Raw genomic sequence first — 26,975 nt, forward strand, 5'->3', positions numbered from 1 at the left:
TTCATACATGTATAACACAAAGCAAGCATCACAGTCGGACCTTGTAATAACAACATCACAGTTCTGAATATCTTTGGCTTGGGGACATCACGACATAGTAATAAGCTTAGAATTACCCGCCCCTATGTGAACCTACATTCAAACAGTAAACATGTGACCAAAGCAGGGAGTAAATGAACCATGCAAGGTAAGGCTGGAACACACTAATCAACTCATTGTAAAATACTACATAATACAGATGAGATCCAAGCATGACGATATACCAGAGCATTGATGTTAAGATAACTTTATTAAGCAGGTTATTGAATTGGGATGTAACTAAAAGAAACTGATGATGTTCTTCGTTTACTGTATAATACAATTTGATCGTTTGGATATTATACTCGTTTATTTACTAAACTGTCATTAAATGCTAGCCCCCATATCGACATGGAGTGGAGAGAGTTAGTGGGCGAGTTGGACATTAAGTAGCATCTTTAGACAGTATTTGCAATGCTCTGAATCGTTAAGAGAAAGAGGTTTTTCATGAATTATTTTCAACTGCCTTGAAACGTTTAACTCATCTCCTTTCCACAAGTGTAACTTACAAAATTTGTTCTCACGACATTACATTAACAATAACTGTCTTACAGAAATGTTCTAACAAAGAAATATGATAGGGTATATACGATATCCCAAAGCATTCAATTTATATTACACACTATCACTTCAAATGATACATTATGATGTTAAAGATTTAGATATTATGTTTTAGAATTCCCTACTATATGACATTTTCACACATAAATTTTATCAAAATATTTAAAAAAATACGTGTCACAAATCAGCCAAAATGATAACGAAAGCATTAAAGTCAATGAGCATCCAGGAGCCTAGTCCTCGTCTTCATCCCTGCCGAGCATAGGGCTTTTGGCTCTGTGGGCGGGACTGTTTTCACGGCTTTTGTCCGTCTGAGCCACCCCGGCTGCTAAACCCTCTTTGAGATCACGGGTCTTGTAGCTGGACTGTTTCTCCGATTTGAAGCTGCTTAACTTGTTCCTCATCTGCTCTATCTTGTTGGAGAAGGAACTGAGTTTGTTATCAGACACGTCTAGTTCCCGCAGAGCTGGCAGCTTGGCGACCCCGTCCGGGAGAGACTCCAACAAGTTGTCTGACAGGTCCAAGACCTTTAGTGACGTCATCCTGAATATGTCTGCTGGAATAGAACTCAAATCGTTCCCGGAACAGTTGAGGATCTGGATGCGATACAGATAGGGAAGATCTGTCGGGATTATATTGATGTGGTTTTTGCAGATATTGAGGGTGAGAAGCGATGCCAGGACGTCGATCCTGTCCTCTGGTAGTTGAGTCAGCTCATTGTTAGAGAGGTCTAGAGTGACAAGTTTGTTCATCTCCCCGAAGTGGTCTGGAAGACTTCCTATATTGTTGAATGACAGGTTCAGGTACTCCAGCTGATGAAGCAGCGTCAAGCCCTCCACGAATAGGCCGATCCGATTTTGAGATGCGTCCAGACGCCTCAGATTCTGTAAGCAGTTGATGTTCTGTGGTAGAGTGAGAAGCTCGTTGTCACTGACATCCAGTTCTTCCAATAGCCGGAGTCTACAGAGGGCTCCGGGCAACTTCTTCAACTGGTTATGAGATAGGTCCAGAAACCTGAGCAGCTTCAGCCGACATACGGATAATGGCACCCTATCCATACGAATACTAGAGATGTCCAGCCGTTTCAACTTCTTCGCATGTTGCTTCTCCCCAATGACAGTTAGAGTACCTTTTGTATCTGCAGACGGGGAATAGAGGGGGTTGTTAGCCATCAGCAGGACCTGGACACTTACTGGCAGAGGGATCTCGATGAGTTCGTTGTCTGTCACGTCTACAGTGTGAAGAAACTGAAGGGTATCCAGAACTTTGGGTAAAACTGTTATCTGATTGCGCCCCACTCTTAGAACCTCCAGCGTCCTTAGTTTTCTGAGTTCCTTTGGAATTCCATGGACGCGATTCCCACTGAAGTCTAGCTCTGTGATCAGCTGGTGTTCCCCTAGCCAGTCCGGGATGCTGGAGAGCTTATTATCAGCAACCAGCACACGTTTGAGTGATGAAATTCGATTGAGAGATTGTGGTAAGTGTTTTAGGTGGTTCCCAGCCACGTCCAGGGTGACCAGCGATTTCATCTGGCCGACGTCTTCAGGGAGGTAGCCGAGGTCATTCCGGGCAAGAGATACCAAAATTGCACTTTTAAGTTTGCTGATACCGTCCGCCGACTGTAGCTTATTGCCTGACAAATCTAGAGTCAGAAGCGACTGTGTGTCATAGAAGTTCGGTGGGAGAGTTTGTATTTGGTTATTTGAAACATTAAGCGTTTGGAGAACCTGCAGCTTGTGCATATCTTCCGGCAAGGCCTTTAGCTGGTTGTCAGAAGCGTTGAAAGATGTGAGAGCATGCTGCAAGGTACAGAGTTCGTCGGGTAGAGCCACTAGCTGGTTGTGAGACACATCAAGAAAGTGCATGTACTTCAAGAACCCGATTTCCCTGGGAAGCTCCTCAAGTTCGTTGTGGGCTAGGTTGAGACTTGTGAGGGTCAGGATCATGTTGATAGTGTCTGGAATTACCGCTATCTCGTTGTGAGACACATTCAGGGATCTAAGAGCGGGCGCCTTCACCGTTGCATCTGGTAACTCCGTCAGTTTGTTTCCCGACAGGTTCACGGTAGCTCCTAGCTCATACACGCTCTTCTTTATAGATTTGATTTGGTTGTAAGATACATCGAGGTATTCCAGTTCTGGACACTTATTGATGGTCTTTGGCAGAGACTTTATTTTGTTATGGGCCGCGCTTAAAGTCCTCAATGCAGGAGCTTTGTTTATTGTACCTGGCAGACTCTTCAAAGCATTGTTCGACACTTCAATTTTTTCCAGAGTCTTAATCTTTGTGATCGTGCCAGGAAGGGCAGTGATTAGGTTGTTTCTCAAGTCTAGAAACTCCAATATCTCTAAGGCCGATACTGTCTTAGGGAACTTCTTAAGGCGATTGTTTTCAGCATGTAAACGAACGGCGTTGGCCATAACCTCCTCGTTTTTCCAGATCTCTGCAGGCAATGTCTTGAGGCTGGCAGTGGAGAAGTTGAGGATGACGACCTTACCCTCCTGGAGCACATGCCTCTTGACAATGGACGGTAGGGCGTGTATCTTACTCCCGGGACCCGTGGAGGGCGGGGGCTTATCATCCTCTTTCTTGTTCTTGCTCATGATGAAAGGACTTCTGGAATGGAAAAGAAAAGGCGTTAAGTTAAAGCGATAATATTATCATATATCATCTAAAATAATGACGAACGGGGTTTCCATTGTTGAACTCGTTTTCAGCCTAAAGGAATTGCGAATTGTTCGTACAACTGAAACAAGTATCTTCCTGTAAACGTAATCAGATCACATAAATACATAAATAATCGGCAGGTACTTCTTATTCGGGTGCATATTTTCATGTACAGTGTCCACACTATTATTAAAACAGTGCTTTAAAAATCGGGGGTCGTTTGTGTTATAAAATAGATAGACAGTCATGACTGTTACTTTTTTAAAACAGATTATTCAGACATGTGCACAAAAAATGAGGGCAAAAAGCATTTCACATAACAGAAACATAATTTGTACGGAATACCATTGTGAAATTTAAGTACATAAAAGAAATACGCTATATTTTCAACATGTTTTATGTTGCCACTGCTTGTCGATATGGAGAAAGCATGACAGGTATTATTATTTAATCTCTGTGTGAGAGATACGATGAATGGATCCCCTGTTATTACAGCGTAGGATAACCGTCTAGTTAGTTGAAGCTGGCCAGTATTCAACGTAATGCCATCTTGCAATGACACAAGCGAGGCATCCCCGTTGCGGCAGTCGTGCGTGTGTCACAGCCGTGTCTTGTAACGTGAACCAGTCTAGACACACAGACATGCTGATTGGGATGTATTAGCGTCTTGTAATTACTCACGTGCATCACAGACCTGGGGGTTTGATGTTCATTTGGAACGGATCGATACACAACGACGGATACAGAGGCAGACAGGACTTATGAGACACCGATAGAGGCAGGGACAGAGGTCGTTCTGATTCACAAACATTACTGTTAATTTAAAAGCGACGTTGAAGATAACGGTCTTTCATAGTGTTGACAGAAAGGGTCTATTATTTTGTCCGTTCTTTTCGTCCCATCGGTGTCTGGAAGAGAGGTCTCGCCGATGAGAGAAACTCTGATAGGCCATCCTCCCCTAGCTTCCCATGCCGAACACGTGGTCGGTGACACACGTCAACCTGTCCAGCCCAGTCACACCCTCTACATCACGTTGTCTAGACGTTCATGTACCTACGATGCAGTGGTCATGTCACGTGGACCAACCATCCCACTGTCAACACACGGCCTCTCGTGAGTCAGTTGACGGGTGGGTTAAATGATTGAGTGTGGGTGGAATTGTCGAAGCACTGCAGAGACCATCAGACTCGTTGGTAAACATATATAGCCTTTACATGGCTCGTTTCCTTGGCGTGGTACCATTTGCTCGTCAACTTTGAGTTCCCTGTAAGGGTCAACTGTGTGTCAAAGAGTAAGGAAATCATACTCATGACTGTAACTGGTACTAGTACTAGTACTCCCACAGGCAACATACATAGATACCTATTGAATGGGGTGTACTTGAGTATCTTATCAAAATTGTCACAATATATTGTTTAACAAACGACCATATGATAATTAAAATGTAAACTCTAAAATCGTTTACGTCTTCTGTTGGAATTTATTAACGAGTTCCTACAGAAGACGTAAACGATTTTACGAACCTACATAAAGTTGCTAACGAGTTTATGTAGAAGTAAGACGAGTTCTATGGATGAACAACTACTTTATTACAATTAGTGCGACGTTTCGGTGTAGATCCTAACACCTTTATCAAGCAATAGATGCTTAAAGGTAAAGGTAAAGGTGTTAGGATCTACACCGAAACGTCGCACTAATTGTAATAAAGTAGTTGTTCATCCATAGAACTCGTCTTACTTCATCACTCCAACTTCTAAATACCACTGAAAGAAGAGTTTATGTAGGTCTGTATACTCTGAACCGCCAGATGCAGTTCAAGTATATGGCCATCTTAACGTTGACCTGTCTGCCGCCATGTTGGATACATCAATTGAACGATGCACTGCCTGTTTTAATCAATAATATCATGTTTTGATACAGCTAACGTCTTATGTCGTCTCTGTCAATCTTTACTGTCCACAGAAGTAAATCTGCCGTCCAATTCTGGATTTTTGTCAATTATCCTAGGCTGTAGCCTTTTCACAGTATTAATTTCAACAATTCATGTTTTCTCAATACAGACACTGCAACTTCAAACGATTAATTTAATCAGAACTATGAAATCAATTTCGTATTGAATATATATGATATGTAATGTAACACTATGGTGATGGGTACTAAGGATGGACCCGTGATTATCCATGTTATAGAGTGACCATGAGTAGCCATACTCAGCCATATAACAACGGGGACACCAAGAATGACCTTGAGACATCGTATCCTTGTTGAGAATCGAACCCGGGTTTTAGGCGAGCCGGGAGAACGCTTAAGCTACTATCTTAACGTCCAGTCGATGTGCAAATCAATGTATTCAAAGGTTGCAGTGTTGAACACAGTAATCAAAGATTTGATATGTTAACATTTCAACAAGCAAGAGTCTTATTTGGTGATATTCCGTGTCTATTGGAGTGCCTGTGTATAATGTTAAAATAATCTATATTTTAAGAAATGCAATCATTTGTTAACATGCATATAGATATACGACTGAAGAGACAGACTTCCCAGAATACGGTGCGCCATTTAAGCACTGGTTCAATGTATTTCCGACATTAATAAAACTTTGCTTGTTTGTTGTTAAAAGCCGCACTCAGCAATATTCCAGCTATATGACTGCGGTCTGTAAATATTTGAGTCTGGACCAGACAATCCAGTGATTGACATCATGAGAATCGGGCCACGCAATTGGGATACGATGACATGCATCAACCAAGTCAGCGAGCCTGACCACCTAATCTCGTTAGTCGGCTCTTATGTCAAGCGTCTAGCATGGGTTGCTGAAGACCTATTCTACCCCGGATCTTCACAGGTCAAAAAACTTTGACATAAAAAACATTACCACTGTACACTTGTTTAACTTTTGTTCTTTTGACTTGGAGTCTAGCATGAGAAATCTTTCACATTTAAAACAGCATCAACTAATAATGGTATTCAATAAATAAAAAACGTCAAACATTTCATCATTAACACAGGACGCTAATCTGTCAAATGACGTCGTTGTCAACATCGCACAGCGACAACCTCGTTAACACGCGACTACACGATATTTCCTAGGAATAAGATATTTAGTGTAGTAATCAGTAACGTTACAAGAAGCAGCTGAATTCAATAAAATTAAAGGGTGGCTGACTTCAAAGGACAGATGGCGTCGCAAAGTGAAAGTATTAAAGGCAGCTAAATCACTGTGATATACATCGGATATGCTATGGTATTTCCAAATTACTTCTTATGAAACATGTCGCTGGACACGTCGGAAAATTAATCAGATGAAGTATGGGCATAAACTTGCCTGGAGTTATAAAGACGAACATCAGTTTTCCTTGGGTGTAAAAGAAAACTTTGAACAAAGTAAATAGCATCTCTGACATTTAAAAATCAAGCAAATAATCTCAGATCTTCTCCTTGAAATATCATACGTCTAGTTGTTTGGATTTATGACTCTACTTATCTCGAATACTCCAAACATGCTGTTTTCACCTGTGTGTGTAACTTGCAATGCGCTTAAACAGAAACAGTTGAATTCTCAAAGTAAAATCGTAATATATTGTTTTAAATAGCAAACATCTTTCGCTTGCTCATTTGACATTTAACCGGCATCGAATGAGTCAGTCCTTTGATTACGACAATGTCCACTACAGATTAACGCAGGGTAATTATGCCCATCAAAGCATTATTGGTTTCAGAACAGATGAAGAAGTGTGCTTTGTAATGTACGTCAATGTTCCAACCAGCTGGGCACTCAACAGCCGGATGTGATGCATTGCCTTGTAACTGTGATATGCTGGTATAATATCTGCACAAATTAAAGAGATCCGTTTACCATCTCCGAAATACAACACTGTCCAACAATTATTTGTGCTAATGAATTTCCAACGTCAGATTGTCTTGAAATGTAACACCCGTGTTAGAAAAAGAAAGATGACGATCGATTCGTCTCGCCATCAAGACTCGAAGATCTCGTCACACATAGACAGATACCTCCAGGTTATTAAGGATTTTTAAAATCTTACATTAATACCCGAGTTATTAGTTGTAATGGCAATTAAAACTGAAACGTTATCGCTTTTGATCATTTGTTAGGTGACACTAAATATAATGTTTTGCATATGGCAGTCTATGGTTGACTTGTCTACATAATACGATCATCGATGTAATCTGATGTGTGAGGCATTTACTGCATGATGTGTGAGGCATTTACTGCATGATGTGTGAGGCATTTACTGCGTGTGTGAGGCATTTACTGCATGATATGAACCATTTACTGCATATGTGAGCCATTTACTGCATGTGTGATGCATTTACTGCATGATGTGTGAGGCATTTACTGCATGTGTGAGGCATTTACTGCATATGTGAGCCATTTACTGCATGATGTGTGAGGCATTTACTGCATGATGTGTGAGGCATTTACTGCATGATTTGTGAGACATTTACTGCGTGATGTGTGAGCCATTTACTGCGTGATGTGTGAGCCATTTACTGCATGATGTGTGAGCCATTTACTGCGTGATGTATGAGCCATTTACTGCATGATGTGTGAGCCATTTACTGCATGATGAGTGAGGCATTTACTGCATGATGTGTGAGGCATTTACTGCATGATGTGTGAGCCATTTACTGCATGATGTGTGAGCCATTTACTGCATGATGTGTGAGCCATTTACTGCATGATGTGTTAGGCATTTACTGCATGATGTATGAGCCATTTACTGCATGATGTGTGAGGCATTTACTGCACGATGTGTGAGGCATTTACTGCATGATGTGTGAGCCATTTACTGCATGATGTGTGAGCCATGTACTGCATAGTAATTAGCAATAGGTTATACCTTGGCACCAAATGCAATCAGATGTCCCTAACATACAGTGACAAACAATATGCTTGTGTTTAACAAAGAAATTGTCCATTTCTTTTCACAAAAACTGTCAGAATGTTTCTTCGGTGTTTCTGAAATATTATCGCGGCTTAATATTTTGTATCATTTCAATCAGTTTTAGATTCTGTCGCAGACTGCCCTCGAGGATGACGTATGATTCATATGATATATTGTTATGAGTCAATGGAAATATCGTCTATCGAAAGATTTTATATATTGATCCTCGTGAATCTAGATTTCTAACTTTTGTTTCGGCTGTGTATGAAACTCGGCTGTGAGTAGGCATAGTGGCTGACTCATCCTTTCTGGGGACACGCTGTAAATGCTCGTTGGTGGTAGGCTGAATAAAGTAGAACCTATGACAACAGCGGTAGCGTCTATTTTGTCATGTATTAGACTTTACTGTCTGAATTAAACATTATTTTCCAAATGCAAAAAAATAAATAAAATGAATTAGCGATTTGTTTTTCTGTTTCCAGAGATAAGGAAGTAGCGAAAAAAATATGTCATGTTTTAAAACAAACTTCTTTGGCCAATAACAAAGAATGAACATAGAAATTAAAATCTGTTTACCATCATTGTGTTTCTTTTTTCAAAAGGCTTTCATACTTCATTTCAAGTTCAGCATTATACACTTCGTCTTTTTAGGTCTCACCGGGTTGTAAAACCAGTCTAGTCACGGTCTAATGACCTGGTCGCTTCCCTCTAAGGTAATTGTCCGGCTTCCGTCACCATTCGGCAAAGTTCGGCGGTCGTCATACTCCGAGAATTGGGGATCCGTAAATCTTATTCTCTAGCGGTGTAATCGCATACTTTTATCATGTATTGATTTTATATACGTTATCTTATATATGTTTGCTACCTTCATCAATGGGGGCTGTCGGTTAAAGCGTTCGCTTGTCACGCTGAAGACTCGGGTTCGATTCCCGACATGGGTACAATGTGTGAAGCATATTTCTGGTGTCCCCCGCCATGATATTGCTGGAATGTTGCTAAAAGAGGCGTAAAACCATACTCACTCACTAACTCATTATTCATGAATGGGAACTTTGATTTTCACGCAATGGCGCGATCATCAGGTACTGGTAGATATGTATTTATGGTAATTTTGCCATCTCCATAATTGTACATATCTAGTTGTAAATCTTTAGTGGTGATGTTCAGTTCTTTAGTTTGGTACCCACTTCTTCTGTAATGGTGTAGTAGTTAGCTTGCTACTCGGGCTTTCCCTGCTTGAAAACACACTTTGTTTAGCACGCCATTCAAAAGCATTCCCCCTATTGACCCAGAGAGGCTGCTTTCTCCGAGGTCCGCGTGTCTCGTATAAAGCTCTTGGCGAAGTGATGTGTCTTGTGGGACAGACAATCTAGTGACTGATGTCATGAGCATCGATCCACGCAGCTGGGATATGATGAGATGCATCAACCAAGTCAGCGAGCTTGACCACCCGATACCGTTAGTCGCTTCTAACGACAAGCATAGTCGCCTTTAACGGCATGCATTGGTTGCTGAAGACCTATTCTACCCCGGATCTTCACGGGGCCAAATACCTTTTTACTATTGGAAGTCAAGTTACTCTTTTGGTTGTGTACCTTTTTTTATGATTTTCAGTCTAGATATACCTTAGCCCAAGTACCTTGTATTTTGGGGAAGATTAGAATTTCCTTGCCCAGTCAAAGTGACAGAGCCTTTAACCTATAAGACTAGTTTGTTATACAGGCGTTAATTAACTCTCAGATGTTAATTGGTCGCAGCCGACTTAATTGGCTGTCTTTGTATCTTGTCATTTATCTGGTCAAAGCGTTGATTTAGCTACTCTCCTCTTTTACATGTATTACTGTTATACAGATGCTTATCTATTCAGCTTGAATATTTATTCTGGGGGGTACGGGGGGCCCAGTCATCTTAGGCGGCGCGATTCGCTGTGCAGAGTTGCGTCACTTGGGCACGCCAGAAACCTATCATTGTGGGTTCAAATCCCGGTTCGACCCGATTATGTTTCTAGGTTTGTCAGCACCATACTCAGCTCGTGGATTTCACCGAAGTAGTAAACGTCTGAGACCTGCATCATTTCGGGCTTTCCTCCCACATTAAGCTAACACGCCGTCATATAACTGGAGCACTGTTAAAAGCGGCGTTAAACCCAACTCACTCACTCACTGTATATTTGTTCTGGTTTAATTAATCAGTGTTCGTAGTCAGTGCAAATTGGGGTTTTCTAGATTATGTCATTGTCATTGTCATATATGCTTACAATTACCTGATAAATATTATAAACCTGTGAACCACGTTTTCATTATTATTTCATTCTTGTTTAATGACACCCTGGTCTATCGGGTGGTCAGGCTCGCCGACTTGGTTGATGCATGTCATCGCTTCGCAATGCTTGGATCGATGCACATGGTGTCAATCACTGGATTGTCTGGTCCAGACTCGATAACTTGCAGACGCCGTCACATAGCTGGACTATTGCCGAGTGCGGCGATGAACAATATATTATCTTTTACTGTTACAATCTGATTTTAATTGTAGATTATTTCCTTGATATATTGACACTATAGCGATGATATCAAACCACTATTCTAAAGAGAACGATTACACCAACGAGTGTTTTTTTTAAAACAGAATATGTACGAATTGACCCTTGTGGTGGTTTCTGACGAATGGCGAAATTCTGTTAGTGTATGGACCGATTCTCAATAATTCTTTTAGTGTGCGGACCGGTTACCAGGGTCACATCATGACGACCGTTCCTTCCTAGTCTGACTGTCGGGCGATATCAAAATTGGTCTATTTTACAGGACATGAACGCCCGTGTATCGCCGAGCACTGTGATCAATGATATATCACACAAACCCAGCCACGGCGATGGACTCGCTTCATGTTAAGTGTATACCATATAGTGTAAGGTCTTCGGTCTACTCAAAGGTCGCGGACAGACATTACCAAGATAGATTTTTCCTAGTTGGTCATTAACTAGGAGCTATGGCCGACGCTCTTTCATATTCGAGACAAACAGTGGTTGAACGAGTTAGTCCGGAGGCCCAGACTGTGGTCAGTCTGGACACACTGATATTGGCCATACTGGAAGGTCACGGCGAGATATACATATTCATCTCGCGAAATGTGATACCAGTTGTGTCTACTAAAGGCCAATCAGCGATGAAATACTACACCTACCCAAATGACCCTGGTTAGATCCGTTATCTCGATAGGGGCTGGCGTATTCCAAGAATAAGCCCCTACTTTGCATGTTAAAAGGTAGTCTGGGCAGATTTCATATATATATTTCCGTTGATTAAAACTCATAATGAAGGCGACACATCTGTGTAACTGCAGAGTGTATGGTATTGATATATCATTGTGCATCGTGTAGGTTACATGCCTATTGAAGTAGGCTTAAAATGGAAATATGAGAATCTCGTATTTGCTTTGTGAGTTCGAATTAAACGTCAACTATGAACATAATATGAAAGAATGTTTAACCATAATTATAGACACCATCATTTTTCGACACATTCGCATTGGTTTATGTATCATGTTTCTTCAGCTTATCAAAGATGTAATACAAATATGTATAGGTTGGAAATTTCAGAAATGGTCGCCCGTTGTCATCCATTATACAATTTAATTTTAGGTCCGTGATACCATGTATATAGGCAGGATGAAATTGAACAACTGTTTCTAGGCCTTTAAGCGTGAGTTCAATATGTGTAATTTCTAATACATTAAGGGCGGTCGGGTAGCCTAGTGGTTCAAGCGTTCGCTCGTCACGCCGAAGACCCGGGTTCGATTCCCCACAATGTGAGGGAGTTGGGTTTTACACCACTTTTAGCAATATTACAGCAATATCACGGCGGGGGCACAAAAAATGGGCTTCATACATTGTACACATGTGGGCGATCGAACCCAGGTCCCTGGCTTGACGAGCGAACGCTTTAACCACTGGACTACCCCCATGTTCCATAAAGGGCATTTGATCCGCAAAGATGTTTACACTTTATGTGGAATACATTCTATAAATATCTGTTTACAACCACAACTCAGTATCTTAATTACTAAGAACAGTTTTCTGTGTAAACGACACTAACATTTCCTGAATCACGAGAAACCCCGACTAAAAGCAAAGTCTATTGTACAATTGCGACTACATCATCTGCCAGGGTGATGTAGCCATGTGTTCGCGATAACATCATAAACACATCACAAACACATGCAAAGGCAAGGCAATGTTTCACCTGAAAAACAACAAAACATGTGTTCGTGACGGGCGCCACCGGTAGGACAGGATACGCTCCCGTTTTCGCGAACACCTTGTACCATAACTGTTTGATGGTGATTCAAAAACACATGCTCATGATATATTCGGAATCGGACACTCGATTCTGCTTTGGGCAGAGATTTCTTATGAATAAGGAAATGGTTTGGTCGCATTTATTACATAACGACTGACTCAAAGACTCGTGCAAGTCTAGTAATCCAGTCCCCACATATACTGCCGAAGATACATATACGTGTAACGTGTTCAGTTTACTGTCGTTTCATATGAAAGTGTTTTATTTGTTGGATAAAAAGATAAAAAAGACAAATCTAAGTCCACGTTGGCCCCCAATATATGCCTCTATTACCAGTAGCAGCATGTGCCTGATCTTGACCACCACTTCTAAATACTATGTATATCAACGGAACAAAATGAGACAGAAATTATCCAGAACAAAGTAACAGCTGTATCATTTCCATTTCTGACACTATGATTACATGAATGATGTTACAAGTTGATATGTGCCATTCTCGTCCCATTACACTGAGGCTTACCCAACACAGATACGCCAGAACAAGGTCTTTCGCTAGAGATCAATTCCTGTACCTCAAGCAATTGCTGTTGGTTCTCTGACATGCATAGATCTGCATACACGTTACATTTGAAAACTGTTATTAGGATATATACCTAAGCTTCTCAATGTGTGTTGTAAAAGTTTTAAAAAATGGATATTAATATAAATGAACCGTCCAAAAGTGGTTTAATCCCTCCCTATAGGTCAATACGACCCAAAACAGAGACACCAGAACAGGGTCTTCCACTAGAGATCAATTCCTGTCTTGTAAACAATTGTTGTTGGTTCTCTGACCTGCATCGATCTGCATGTACTGTTATTAGGATATATACCACGGCTTCTCATTGTGTCTTGCAAAAGTTTTTAAAAATGAATATTAATATAAATGAACCGTCTAAGAGTGATTTAATCCCTTAAAGGTCAGCAAAGTAACCTTATTAAAAACAACAACAATTCTTTTCCCAAATGGCTTACACAGCGGTTGAAAAAAACACATTTATTTGAACTACCGCTCGTCTGTAAACAAACGCGGATCCGAGAAGGGGTGCATGTGTCAAAGAGCATCTGTTCCCGCAGTTAAATTTTCCTAGGGGAATTATTCCTATGGAGCAGTTTTCAATGGTACATTTACATTGGGGATATTTGTTCCTAAGTTTTGTTTGTTTAACGCCGCACTCAACAATAGTCCAGCTATATGACGGCGGTCTGTAAATAATCGAGTATAGACCAGACAATCCAGTGATTGACATCATGAGAATCGATCCAAACAATTGGGATACGAAGACATGCATCAACCAAGTCAGCAAGCCTGACTACTCGATCTCGTTAGTCGTCTCTTACGACAAGCATAGTCGCCTTTTATGTCAAGCATGCGTTGCTGAAGATCTATTCTACCCCGGATCTTCACGGGTCTGTTCCGAAGTAAGTGGGGACACGGGTGGCCCAGTCGTCTGAGGCGCCGCGATTCGCTGTGCAGAGTTGCGTCCCTTGGGCACGCCAGAAACCTATGATTGAGGGTTCGAATCCCGGTTCGCCCCGATTATGTTTCTAGGTTTGTCAGCACCCTACCCTTGCTCGTGGATTTCACCGAAGTGGTAAACGTCTGAGGCCGCATCACTTCGGACTTTCCTCCCACATTAAGCTGACACGCCGCGATATAACTGGAATATTGTTAAATGCGGCGTTAAACCCAACTCACTCACTCACTCACCGAAGTAAGTCCATACTGAACTGACCATCGTTGACACATGTACATGTGCAGAGCGTACACTATCACAACCCTACCCGTAACCATTTTGAGGTAGGCTGTCTTCTTCGTGAAGATATTTAGCACGTGCCTGTTAAAATGAGATCTCTAAAAAATACCCTTTCCATATTCATAAAAACAATCTCTGCTAAAAGCAGAGTCCATTTTAAGGTTCAGACTGTATCTTGAGCATGAGTTAATGAATTACTTTCAAATAGTGATGATACCAGGTGTTCGCGAAAAGGTGAGCATATCCTGCCCCACCGGTGGCATCTGTAACAAATATATGCAAAAGCATGTCACCTGAAAAAGCACGGAAATATATGTACAAGTCAAAATAGGGAATGACATCGAGCTTAATTTGCGTCACCGATGCGTCAAATTTAGAAATGTCCACCACGTGTCTTCCATAAAACGTTTCGAAAGTTTTGCTGAGGGCTTGGATGCTGTTACCTGCATCTGACTTATATGAAAAGCAAGACTCATAGGAAAAGCAGTCCACCTTTCCCAAAATGTTCTATCCGCGCTTGCATAAACGTATGGTAAAATGGAGCACTTGGCTTGCTTGTAATAACACGGACCTCCACGAAATTCCCGTGCCGCATGAAACTCTCACCATCATTCCCGGACGGCCATTGTACGTATACCGTTTCCCCGACATTAGGCCCAGGCGTAGGGACAGTAGACATAAAAAGACGACGGTGGCAGCAGGTGTACACATGTGTTTATAAGCCATATGACATTCACTGATAACTTCAATAAAGATTAACACACACTTTAATAATAAGAAATGATACGCTGTACCTGGGTTTACTTATAATTTAAGGTGGATATTAATCATATATTTTAGACTCTTATTAATCCCTGAATGACGGCACAGACAAAAACTCTTTGTTGAAGAAGTAGTTCGGCGTGAATGTTTTCAGCGTATTTTTTTTTTTATTTGGATGAAAAAAGTGATTTAGTTTTCTTTCTAAGTTGCATGATGAGTTTGAGTTTTTGACACTCAGTGAATGCAATCGTGTTTCGCAAGTTTTTGAGCACCTATTTTAATTTGTTTCTTGGTAACTTTCAACACCTGTCCTTTCGGAATACAAATTCTACACAATCAGTTATATCAAACTGAAGAATATAGATGGGAAGATTTCAAATTACAGTTTATTGTCAAGAGGTCTTGGTAATGATGCTAACCTGTCAACTAAACATGCAACGGGCACATCGTTCAAATTTACCATTACGTTTTCGCCGCTCTTATCACGTAGAAACACAAGAAACAAGGCGAAACCACAGCGAGATTGGGATAGAGCGCGTGAAGCCAACCGGGCTCCGTCTACAGAAGACGTTATGAGCGAAGCAAAACTGGTCGCACAATCGGTCGGAGAACCACTTCACGAGATGCGAGATGAGGCGAGCCAGTGACCTGAACTCGACCTATATTTAGTCCAGTGGATAGCTCAGATCTTGTCTGCGGGCCGACGCCGACATACAATACACATGGTATGTCGGTAGGTAATGTATGGTACACCACTGGGGCAATAAAACGGATTAGGTGTACGGTTATGAGATCTGCGCAAAATAAGTTTGGAGTGGCTTGTTCAGAACCTCCTCGGGCTGGGGTTAAAGTACAGTTGTGGACGGCGGTCGGTTTGAGTGTATTTAACGAGATTTTGATGATGAAATATTGTTCCCTGCTATTTGTGTTGACGTGTAAGCAGTAAGAAATGCCCTGATTGTCGGGCATGAGATAAACATACTTCAACTCTACGGGCTTTTAGGACGAGATAGTCACCAAATTACCTAGTTGAAGTTATTTCAACTTTTTTCTTAATCAGTTCTTAGCTTTGCTTTTTATTGGACTGACAGAAGCACGATCCCCCGGAAATCTACTTGGAAGCGCATGATGTGCTATACACGAGATGATGGAGATGGCTCACTGGTGCAGCCGTCCACGGCGATCAGTAGGCTGTAGAGGAAGAGACAAATGGTTCTGCTTAGGGAACATTAAGTATCATTGTTCCTCATCACAGAGCCTGGTGATGATGCCAATCACACGTGACAAAAGTGTCCAGGTATCACCTGTCTATCAATCAATTACTCAACAAATAATTGTATTCCATCATCCATCAGTTTCCACCCAGCAAACCGACATCCATCGATTCCCCAACCATAATTTTATCCATCCATCCATCCAAATATCATCTATTCACCTATTACATCCAAGTATCCATCTGCCATTTATCCATTACCTGTCCAACCAGCCAGCTACCATCCATCCGTTTCCCAACCTCTCAAAAAGACCGTTTTATGGTTGGAACTGCAACACACATCCTTATAATTGCGGGCGTTTTTTTACTTTAACTTCTTTAACGATCCAACCTTAATGTCAGTGTTTGTCCATCCTTTGAGGTTTAACTCTTTGTTTTCTGGAATATACGCAGATTATAAAGGGATACCTTCATTTGAACTATTAACAAAGACTTTTTTAACAAATGATGTGATGTTGGGCTTCTCTCAGTGTTAGAACCATGACCAATATTTCCTTGATGGGTGATGCGAGTGTGTGATTATATTTCATATAGTCACGAACACTACGTCATTTATCAATTTATTATATTGATAAATAAGTTATTCATAAAATAGAACGAACTATGATAACCCGATTGTTTTCGACGTTTTTCGTTCAAATATAGAAATAAACAAATAACCGCTCCCATGTTTCGTTTGAAGGAAGTGCGGAATCCATGGAAGTCGATCTGGCTAGAGCAGCCCCATATACCTTCCCACAAGACACTGATACCATCTGAGAACAGACGCTTCCCTGCCTCGCCACGCTGCCTCGTATATGGACACAGTAACACAGTACAGGAGCAAAGCTCAATACATTAGCAACAGATTTTCGATACGTTGTTTACAACCCCTTCACCTATGTAGAAACGTATTAACAGTCTCAGGGTAAGACTGGTTCTAGGAGGATAGGGCGACAGCGCTCCGTAGTTACTCTTCCTGCACTCACACATATTTTTTTTATGTGGGATTCCACAGAGTGCTCCCAAATTGCGGCCTGAGCAGTGAACTCCTGTCAAGGACCATGTGTATACTACACGTAGATAACTGCTGATGACTAATAGCAATGCGAATGACGAATGTGCTCCTTACTGACTGGGATGTAATGATTTTACTCGGAAAGTAATTATTCTTTTGACTACTCCACGCTGGTCGGTTGTATCGGGGGAGAACGTGATGTGGCGCGCGAGGAGGGGTGCCCGGGAAGCAATATCGTATGCATTATATTGATTGGAGAAATTGCTCAGCGCGACAAAACATTTGATTTTTTCTTTCTTTTAAAGAAGCCAAGCAAATATTTGTATCAACCACAACGCACTGAAGTTCAGAACACCCAGGCATCAATTACAAATAATATGGTACCAGGCATTTATGATTATCATTTTTATTAAATCTAAGACCAACCTCACACACTACATCCCCACCCACCCCCACCCCACCACACAAAAAAACAACCCCATGGTCGGCACCTAAGTAAACATCATCACTTTGTTCTCCAATATATATATTCTTCCATGTAACTTTGCCATGACAAATGAACTATAGCGATATGAAATATTTAACTTCTTTTGAACACATATCATTATGTCCTTGTTTACAAACTCATCATTTACGCTCTTTCGGAACTTTAAAGTGCCTTATATTTACATAAACTGATGCTTTATATTGTCATCCTTGTACAGTAACAATTCATCATCATTTATAAATGTTAGATCAATACGCTTATTCTGTAATTCCAAATGAAGAGGCAAGAGGTAGCCTTGAGACAGCGAGATGAAACAATATATAAGATGCTATCCAGGAACGAGTGTCGCGTATTCTTGATTCTTTAGGGTAGAAAACGTGACCGATAGTGTAGCTTCTTTCCGCGTTGCTGAGTGTTTCGACTGTTTGTATCAGTAGCTGAAGGAGTCGACCCCTGCCCCACCCAACATCCCTGTAGCGGCTCAGCAAGTGTTACACAAACGGATGGACGGACGTGCTTATCCCACAGCGGGAAACTGAAATATAATCGACCTTAATTTGGACGAAAATTGCCAGCTCAGGGATTCCTCTGATACCATGAGGGCTAAACTGTCCGTCACTTCGCATCGGTGGAAAATATAAAATGCATTTATGACGACTAAAAAATTCGAATGGAAAGTGAATAATATGATTAAGAGCCTACATCAAGAGTTTTTTTTCGGTTAAATCTAGGAACAGATGGTGTATTTAAGCTCAAAGAGTATTTAAGTAATATCTTTTGTGGTATTAAACACAGTGCGTGCACCTAGATATAAGTTACGAGGGATGATGAAACCGGCATCACAAAAAAACACCTATGCATTCTTATCATCAATCAAGATATGAAGTGTTGTAATATTTGGAAGGTTCACACGCGCCATGGGTGACAAGAGAGAAATTAACGAGGAGGTCCATCTGGAAGGACTATATATTAATAAAAGCAACAAGACCCTTTCCAACCCTATAGCTATATATATATATATATATATATATATATATATATATATATATATATATATATATATATATACGTGGAGGATGATGCTAAACTAAAGCAAAGAAAAATAGCTTTCTGAGAGCCCTCTTTTACTCCGGATTACTTATTTGCCATTACAAACCAACCACTTTCTGTCATTGTTGTGGAGATGGGCAATAAACATTAATAAAACATTTTATTCTTCACCTTTTGTCTCTTTATAAACTGTTCTCCGCTCTCATTATGAACAACGAACGTGTCCGTCATGCATATGTATACGATACGCCGCAGTGCTACGACGTCTTCGACCAAACCTGCTGGTAATGCTGTCATATTGCGCGATATGGCAATGAATGCTTCTTCTGGGATGGGAACTCTCTGTCTTCGACCTATAACCCCCCCCCTTGCCCTCACGTTCTTATATTCTTGTTTGAGTAATGCGTTTATAGAGCTTGTTGGCATCGTGTTTGAGCAGAGCGAGCGTTCATCTTAATAATGTCACGCGAAGCGAGTTTTCTAGAAACGAAAGTTATTTGTTTAAGTGAGCTACAATGTCTAATAATGATATGATAACGGCTCTTTATATGGGTGCTGGGCACATGAGACGAGAAACAATGTATCTATTGTGACAGATTACTTCTTTTCTTTCGAATAAACTGTCCAGTTACCCTAAAAGAACGTTTCAGTAAACTGGAGAGTTATGACGCATTAAGTTTCAAATGGCATAATTATGTTTTTTGCAGCTCGTTCCAACATGATCCATCGTTCATTATTCCAATATTTAATCAAATGTGACAATATTCGTCAGACATATTTTAACCTTTACATTTTCGGCGTGGATGGGATTAAATGCTGTTTAGCCATTATTGCCGTAAACTTAATAAGAAAAACATATCAAGTTGCTTGTTGTGTGCTTTAAGGCAAGGCGCATTACACACGGCATTGTACGCTTAACAAACATTACTGTGGGAATGCTTTCAAATTTTGACCTCATGATTACTCTTTAATAATGTCAGATCGATTGAACATTAAAATGTTGTCTTATTGCAGTCGGTGTTCCGTTTCAAACAGACGTAATGACTTTCTCGTTGAAACTGCCCTCATTACAACTATAATGTTTTTGATATAAACAGGCACTATATGTCTGCCGAGGTTTGAAAATAAAGCATTGCGAGGGTTTGAATCAACAGGTAAAATGTGCTATTGGTCGGAAATGATGCGATATTTGTGTTTTTAATTTTGTTTTAGAAATACATGGATTCTTCGTGGATTTTGCCACAATTGAGTTTAATATGTTGTTATACTCAATTCTTCTGCTATCAGGGGCGGTCGGGTAGACTAAAGGTTAAAGCGTTCGCTCGACACGCCGAAGACCCGGTTTCGATTCCCGACATGGGTACAATGTGTGAAGCCCATTTCTGGTGTCCCCCGCCGTGATATTGCTGGAATATTGCTAAAAACGGCGTAAAACCATACTCACTCACTCAGTCTTCTGCTGTCATGTTACGTTTAATATTATGATAGATTGCCCAGGGGATATTTGCTTTTTAAACTCAGAAATGAAACAACTTATCCATCTTAAGACCGACTTTTTCACTGATTGGGAGATACGGTATTCCATGAATTAGTCGACTACTCTGTTCAGATAAACTCAACATCCACACAACTCTCAAAAGCAATTTCAAAACGAGCAAAAAAAAATAAGACGTCCTCAATTCGCTATTGGATATATTTTTTTATCCGTAAATTTTCAATTCAAACCAACCCGAGGTTAGCGATTGCAGCACTGATGTGGGAATTTAGCAAGGGCGGGGGAGCTTTAGCGGGGAGTCCATTGTTCTGCAATCAAAGAGAAGTAGCGCAAAGTCGCTCGCGCATCAGGAAGCATGTGTTCAGTCAATTGACCTTTTCCATTTCAAACCTAAACAGTTCGTGATAGATTCCCAAGAAGAAAATGGAAACGTAAAGTTCGTGTTTTGATACATTTGTATTGAGAGAGACCTCCCCTGTGAACGCGTGGCGCCGTTGGTCCGTAGTGGATGCTTTTTCTTGCCATAATTTGTGAGCTATCGAGCGCAGTTTGACTATTATCGCAGGCGGTTCAAAGCTGAGCGTCTCCCGAAGCTTATACTTTTCATAAAACGATCCATGACACACCGGTATTACACATGCCCGCGTCCGATTTGTCTTGGCAGAATATTAGAACATATTGGCGATAAAGAACAGATTCAATTATCTGCGACTAGAGAGCGCACACGTAAATGGTGGTGTCTTTAGGTCCTGTCAGAGATGCACATTGAGTCCCTTGTTGTGTCGTTGCACTCAAGGCCGTCCGTTATATAAGTGTCTTCGTGAAGAGAAGTGAGGCTATTGTACGTCACAGCAGGGCAGATTGGTGTGTTTGTAATTAAGTCTACGTGTGTGTTTGTAAGTCTGCGTGTGTGTTTGTGAGTATGCGTGTGTGTGTGTGAGTATGCGTGTGTGTGTGTGTGTGTGTGTCTGTTGGGGGCGAGGGGATGCAGTTAGATGTGTATTATTGATACAAAGTGTCCTAATGTGTCTGTATTTAAATTACTTCAGTGGCCATTAATCATTCCTACTTGAAACAATCTAATAAACACTGATAAACTATCTTGACTATGGCCATGAACGAATATGATATAATGATCCTCTCTCTCTCTCTCTCTCTCTCTCTCTCTCTCTCTCTCTCTCTCTCTCTCTCTCTCTCTCTCTCTCTCTCTCTCTCTATGTGTGTGTTACAGAGAGAATCAACACGCAATCGGAATAATGCCATGTCTTATGGTCCTCAAATATCCCATTCGTGACAACTCGTGTCATTCCGGCACAAGCCACTTGCATGTTACGGAGAGGGGTCAGTGCATGGTGTTGAAATCTAATATCCATCATTGTCAAAACGGATGTAATTTCAGATGCTGATTATCGTTTACACTTTCATGTCATTAAAGTTTTTAGACACTACACAACGCGTATTAAACAAGCATGTCAAAACGACAACCACGACCAGTAATAATGTTTCATTTCGGCCAAATTCGTAAATGTTTTGTGCCAACACTAAAACATATTTTTTTAGTAAAGCAGCATCCCATTATCGATAACTGATGAACTAAGCATGCAGACAGTGCACCCAGACTGGTAAAAGAAATATATCTCCCTCCTCATGGATGCCCACGCATTTTCTTAAGGTCGGCAGATCTATCTGCCAAAACATTGAGATTATGTTCACACAGGAAGCAAGCATACCTTTTGCCTAACAGAGCGACCATACTAGAGAACCTGATTGAACATGTAGGTTACACATAATTAACATTTTTACCTGCGCTGGGCGCACTTATCTTCCTCGCCGTACCTCACGTAAATAGCATATTAGGCTTAACATGTTATTGACAAGGTATGGCAGGTGGTGGGGAAAAACAAAAGACAAGTGATTTGATAAATGATCTGGCGACCCCCCTGGGCTGTATGAACAGCATCGACGTGGAGACAATCGATGCCGCTAATAAACTCCACGCTCTTGAAATAAAAGCGGGGTTCCACACGGATGGGTTGCGTGTTTTAATTGACTTTTTTTAGTCAATAATTCGGTTAAATGGGTCAACATTCACTTCACGCCGTGTAAGCAATACATGGCCGGAGGCAAGAAGTCGTGCAATCACTTAGAGACCGACCATTGGAGACGTGAGAGCATACAGCATGTCTGGGGAACAATTGGTCTGTGGAGCATTTTCTGGAACTAGAACTGCCTCCATATACTCACTCGCCACCCACAGTGCTGCTTCTACAAGTAACACTATTGTTTCTGCTACATCAGCTACTACAGCTACTGTTTACTACTTCCGCTACTGTTTACTTCCACAGCGACTGTTTACTACCACAGCTATTGTTTACTACCACAGCTACTGTTTACTACTACAGTTGCTACTACAGCTACTGTTTACTACCACAGCAACTGTTTATTACCATAACTACTGTTTACTACTACAGCTTCTGTTTACTACCACAGCTACTGTGTACTACTACAGCTGTTGCTTACTACCACAGCTGCTGTTTACTACTACAGCTACCGTTTACTACTACAGTTGCTACTACAGCTACTGTTTACTACCACAACTACTGTTTACTACCACAGGTGTTGTTTACTACTAAAGCTACTGTTTACTACTTCAGTTGCTACTACAGCTACTGATCACTACTGCAGCCACTGTTTACTACTACAGCTACTGTGTACTACTACTACAGCTACTGTTTACTACTACAGCTACTGTGTACTACTACTACTACAGCTACTGTTTACTACTACAGCTACTGTGTAATACTACTACTACAGCTACTGTTCACTACTACAGCCACTGTTTACGACTACAGCTACTGTTACTACTACAGCCATTGTTTACTACTAAGCTACTGCTTATTACCATAACTACTGTTTACTACTTCAGCTATTGTTTACTACTACAACCACTGTTTACTACAACAGCTACTGTTTACTACAACAACCACTGTTTACAGCTACTGTTTACTCATACAGCTACTGTTTACTGCTTCAGCAACTGTTTACTACAACATCTACTGTTTACTCACACAGCTACTGTTTACTGCTTCAGCAACTGTTTACTACTACAGCTACTGTTACTACTACAGCAACCGTTTACTACTACAGCTAGTGTTTACTACTACAGCTATTGTTACTACTACATCGACTGTTTACTACTACAGCTACTGGTCACTACGACATTGTTTACTACTACAACTACTGTTTGATACCACAACTATTGTTTACTACTACAGCCACTGTTTACTACTACAGCCATTGTTTACTGCTACAGCAACTGTTTACTACTACAGCTATTGTTACTACTACAGCCACTGTTTACTACTACAGCCACTGTTTACTACTACAGCCATTGTTTACTGCTACAGCCATTGTTTACTCCTACAGCTATTGTTACCACTACAGCAACTGTTTACTACTACAGCCATTGTTTACTACTACAGCAACTGTTTACTACTACAGCTATTGTTTACTACTACAGTAACTGTTTACTACTACAGCTAGTGTTTACTACTACAGCTATTGTTACTACTACATCGACTGTTTACTACTACAGCTACTGGTCACTACGACATTGTTTACTACTACAACTACTGTTTAATACCACAACTATTGTTTACTACTACAGCCACTGTTTACTACTACAGCCATTGTTTACTGCTACAGCAACTGTTTACTACTACAGCTATTGTTACTACTACAGCAACTGTTTACTACTACAGCCATTGTTTACTACTACAGCAACTGTTTACTACTACAGCTATTGTTTACTACTACAGCAACTGTTTACTACTACAGCCATTGTTACTACTACATCAACTGTTTACTACTACAGCTATTGTTACTACTACAGCAACTGTTTACTACTACAGCCATTGTTACTACTACAGCAACTGTTTACTACTACAGCCATTGTTACTACTACAGCAACTGTTTACTACTACAGCCATTGTTTACTACAACAGCTACTGTTTATTAGTACATCTTCTGTTTACTACTACTACAAATATGTCTGCTGTTGCTACTACTACTACTAAGTCTACTGCTGCTACACATTCTACTAGTCCGGTTACTACTGCTGGTACCTCAGTCACTACATACCAGCTGCCACAATAACGCCTTGACAATTAATCCACCAACCCTCCCTACAACACTGCATCCCTTACTGATAACCCCATTACATTTTCTATATTAAATCACCTTTCCCTGATCGGTGATTTCTGAGGGCTGCTTCCGTGGACTAAGCACCGAGAGTGTGACAAGAGAATTAATATCACAGACCTGACAGTAAAAACCGACTTTTAACGTTTCGTCTACACGGTATCCCGCCCTATCAATGTCCAAAGTTTGCGCTCGTTCAATCTGCGCGGTTATGACCGAAGGTCGGCAATTGCGACCTAGCGATAGGAGTAACTGTTTTCTCTGTTTATTACTTCATAACCGCGGACATCACTTCATCTTGGAAGTGACATTTGTCCTATATCCCGAGCGGCCTTCTACAGTAGCGGGCGGCGGTCGATGGGAATGGTCCGTTTCAGTGACTTCACAACCTCAAATCCGTGGATTGAGAATAATCGGTCATAGTTTTCTTGAAAGGTATATTGCAAAAAGTGCTATTTCCAACATAACTCAAGCCTCGTGTTTGCCTGCATATCTCTATAATGAAGAGTCAGGCTATCCGACGCCAACTGTTACTCTTTTAAGTTTCTAGGTCCGTGTGCCAAATAGCAGCCTTGGATCGATTTGGTTTGACATATCAATCGCTGGGTGTCCGCGCTTGACAAGGGAAAAGCTCAAAGTGGATTCAAGCTGTATACGTGGTAAAGATTTGATGCCATTTGTCATAAGAGACGTAATGTTAGAAACGTTAGTCATAACATGAGCCTTTTCCCGATACGTATACAATAATATTATATAATAGGATAATAATAGATGCAGTCCGCGTGTACTCCTGCCCGTAAAAACACTGATAGTAGGATGCCAATTTTGAAAATGGACTGAATGATTTAAAATCGAGATCGAAAAAGCAATTGACCGCAATCATATTGAACAGTTGTCAAATTGTTGCGACAAATCCCTTTCCACATACAGAAGAAATCTGTGCTAAAAGCAGAGTCGATTGTACGATTCCGAGCGAATCATAAGCATGTGTTTATGAATGATTATCAAATAGTGATGATACCAGGTGTTGGCGAAAAAGGTGAGCGTATCCTGTTCCACCGGCGGTACCCGTCACAAACACATGCAAAGGAAAGTCGATTAATTGAAGCGTAAAGTAATATGCTTCAGGGCATAGTGCCCGGTCGTTATGTCTGGGTGTGAATAGGTGCTAATTTGATGTAATTTTTAAAATAAAAGCCACAAAACCCTTTTCATAATCATTAGAAATATATGATAAATCCAGAGTCCATTGCACAATTCCGACCATATGATAACTAATTAATGTACAAAAGGTCCCACAAAGCATATCATTAATCAGTTGTCCCAAGCGTGTCTCGTTTCAACCTGATATGCTAAGATACTGCTGCAGGATGAAAGCAATACCAAGTACACAATGTAATATAAAGGTCTTTACATTTTTAAATAAGATATTGACTTTTCAGAAAAGAGTGACTTAACTGAGTGAAAGAGAGTACTGCATGAACCAGTAAAGACCGACATGCAATGGAGTATTAGCTGGCATAACATATAGGAAGCTGGCTTGTTGAACTTGTAGATTTGGCATATTGTCATATTATATAATATGGTAGCTGACAAATGGATGTAATGACAACATTAAGGAATCTTGGCAGTCTATCTGGCAGTCCATCTAATCAACGAACTGACAACACCAATGTATTAAGTCTGTTTTCGGCATCCCAAAGACGCCGCTGCAACCATGGTCACAAGAAAGGACGAAGGCCAAATGAAAGCATTGATTTGGAAGATTTGTTGCCTCTCCTTCAGGAACCATTGGGACTACACCCAGTAAGAACAAGACTGTTCTCTGTGTCAAACGATTTCAGCAAGTTTGGTTAATGGATGGGGTTACAAACTGTAAAAGCCCGCAGTATCGACTGGAAAGTATACTTCTTGGTATTACTTGGAAACATTTGGCCCAATCAGAAACAGGCTTAGCCAAACTAAAAGAACGCATGTTCCTGAGTTTGAAATTGGCACACAAGGGAGTTGATGCTTTTTTAATCAAGTAACATTTTTAGGAAAAAAACAGTTTTCCTAACTTTCCAAAGTCTTACTGACTTCCACTGACAGGGCCTCAAATGACATAACCCTTATATGTAAGCTTACTACATTAACTGTTTAGTCAGAGAACTTTAAATAAGTGATAAATCAATGCCATACGAACGGCCAGTATGTTAACTCAGAAAGAATACTGCCAAAACAAGTACTACAAATTTTGGCCATACTCTAAAACCTCAAGACATGTCTGTAGCTTCATAACAAAAAATGCTGATTGACTTTTAGAAACTCCTAAAATAATCTCCTATGGAGTTGTCGTCTGATCTTCAAACGGAGAGGTGAGGTGAGGTGAAATGGGGTTTAACGTCGCGTCCAAGAATAT

The 26,975-nt window shown here is 40.8% G+C and overlaps 1 protein-coding gene across 1 annotated transcript in view; it reads right to left on the reverse strand.

Moving 5' to 3' along the window:
- Positions 1–872: 872 nt before the first annotated feature.
- The window catches only part of LOC139462248 (leucine-rich repeat protein SHOC-2-like), a 64,404-nt gene continuing 38,301 nt past the window's right edge, over positions 873–26,975 (reverse strand). The window contains exon 2 of the mRNA XM_071243850.1: positions 873–3,255. Within this exon, the coding sequence (XP_071099951.1) occupies positions 873–3,242 (2,370 nt within the window). The 5' untranslated portion in view covers positions 3,243–3,255. The remainder of the gene's footprint in view (positions 3,256–26,975) is intronic.

The sequence above is a fragment of the Haliotis cracherodii genome, unplaced genomic scaffold (assembly GCF_022045235.1).
Source record: "Haliotis cracherodii isolate W230 unplaced genomic scaffold, xgHalCrac1.p SCAF_1, whole genome shotgun sequence".
In the NCBI taxonomy this organism is placed as follows: domain Eukaryota; kingdom Metazoa; phylum Mollusca; class Gastropoda; order Lepetellida; family Haliotidae; genus Haliotis; species Haliotis cracherodii.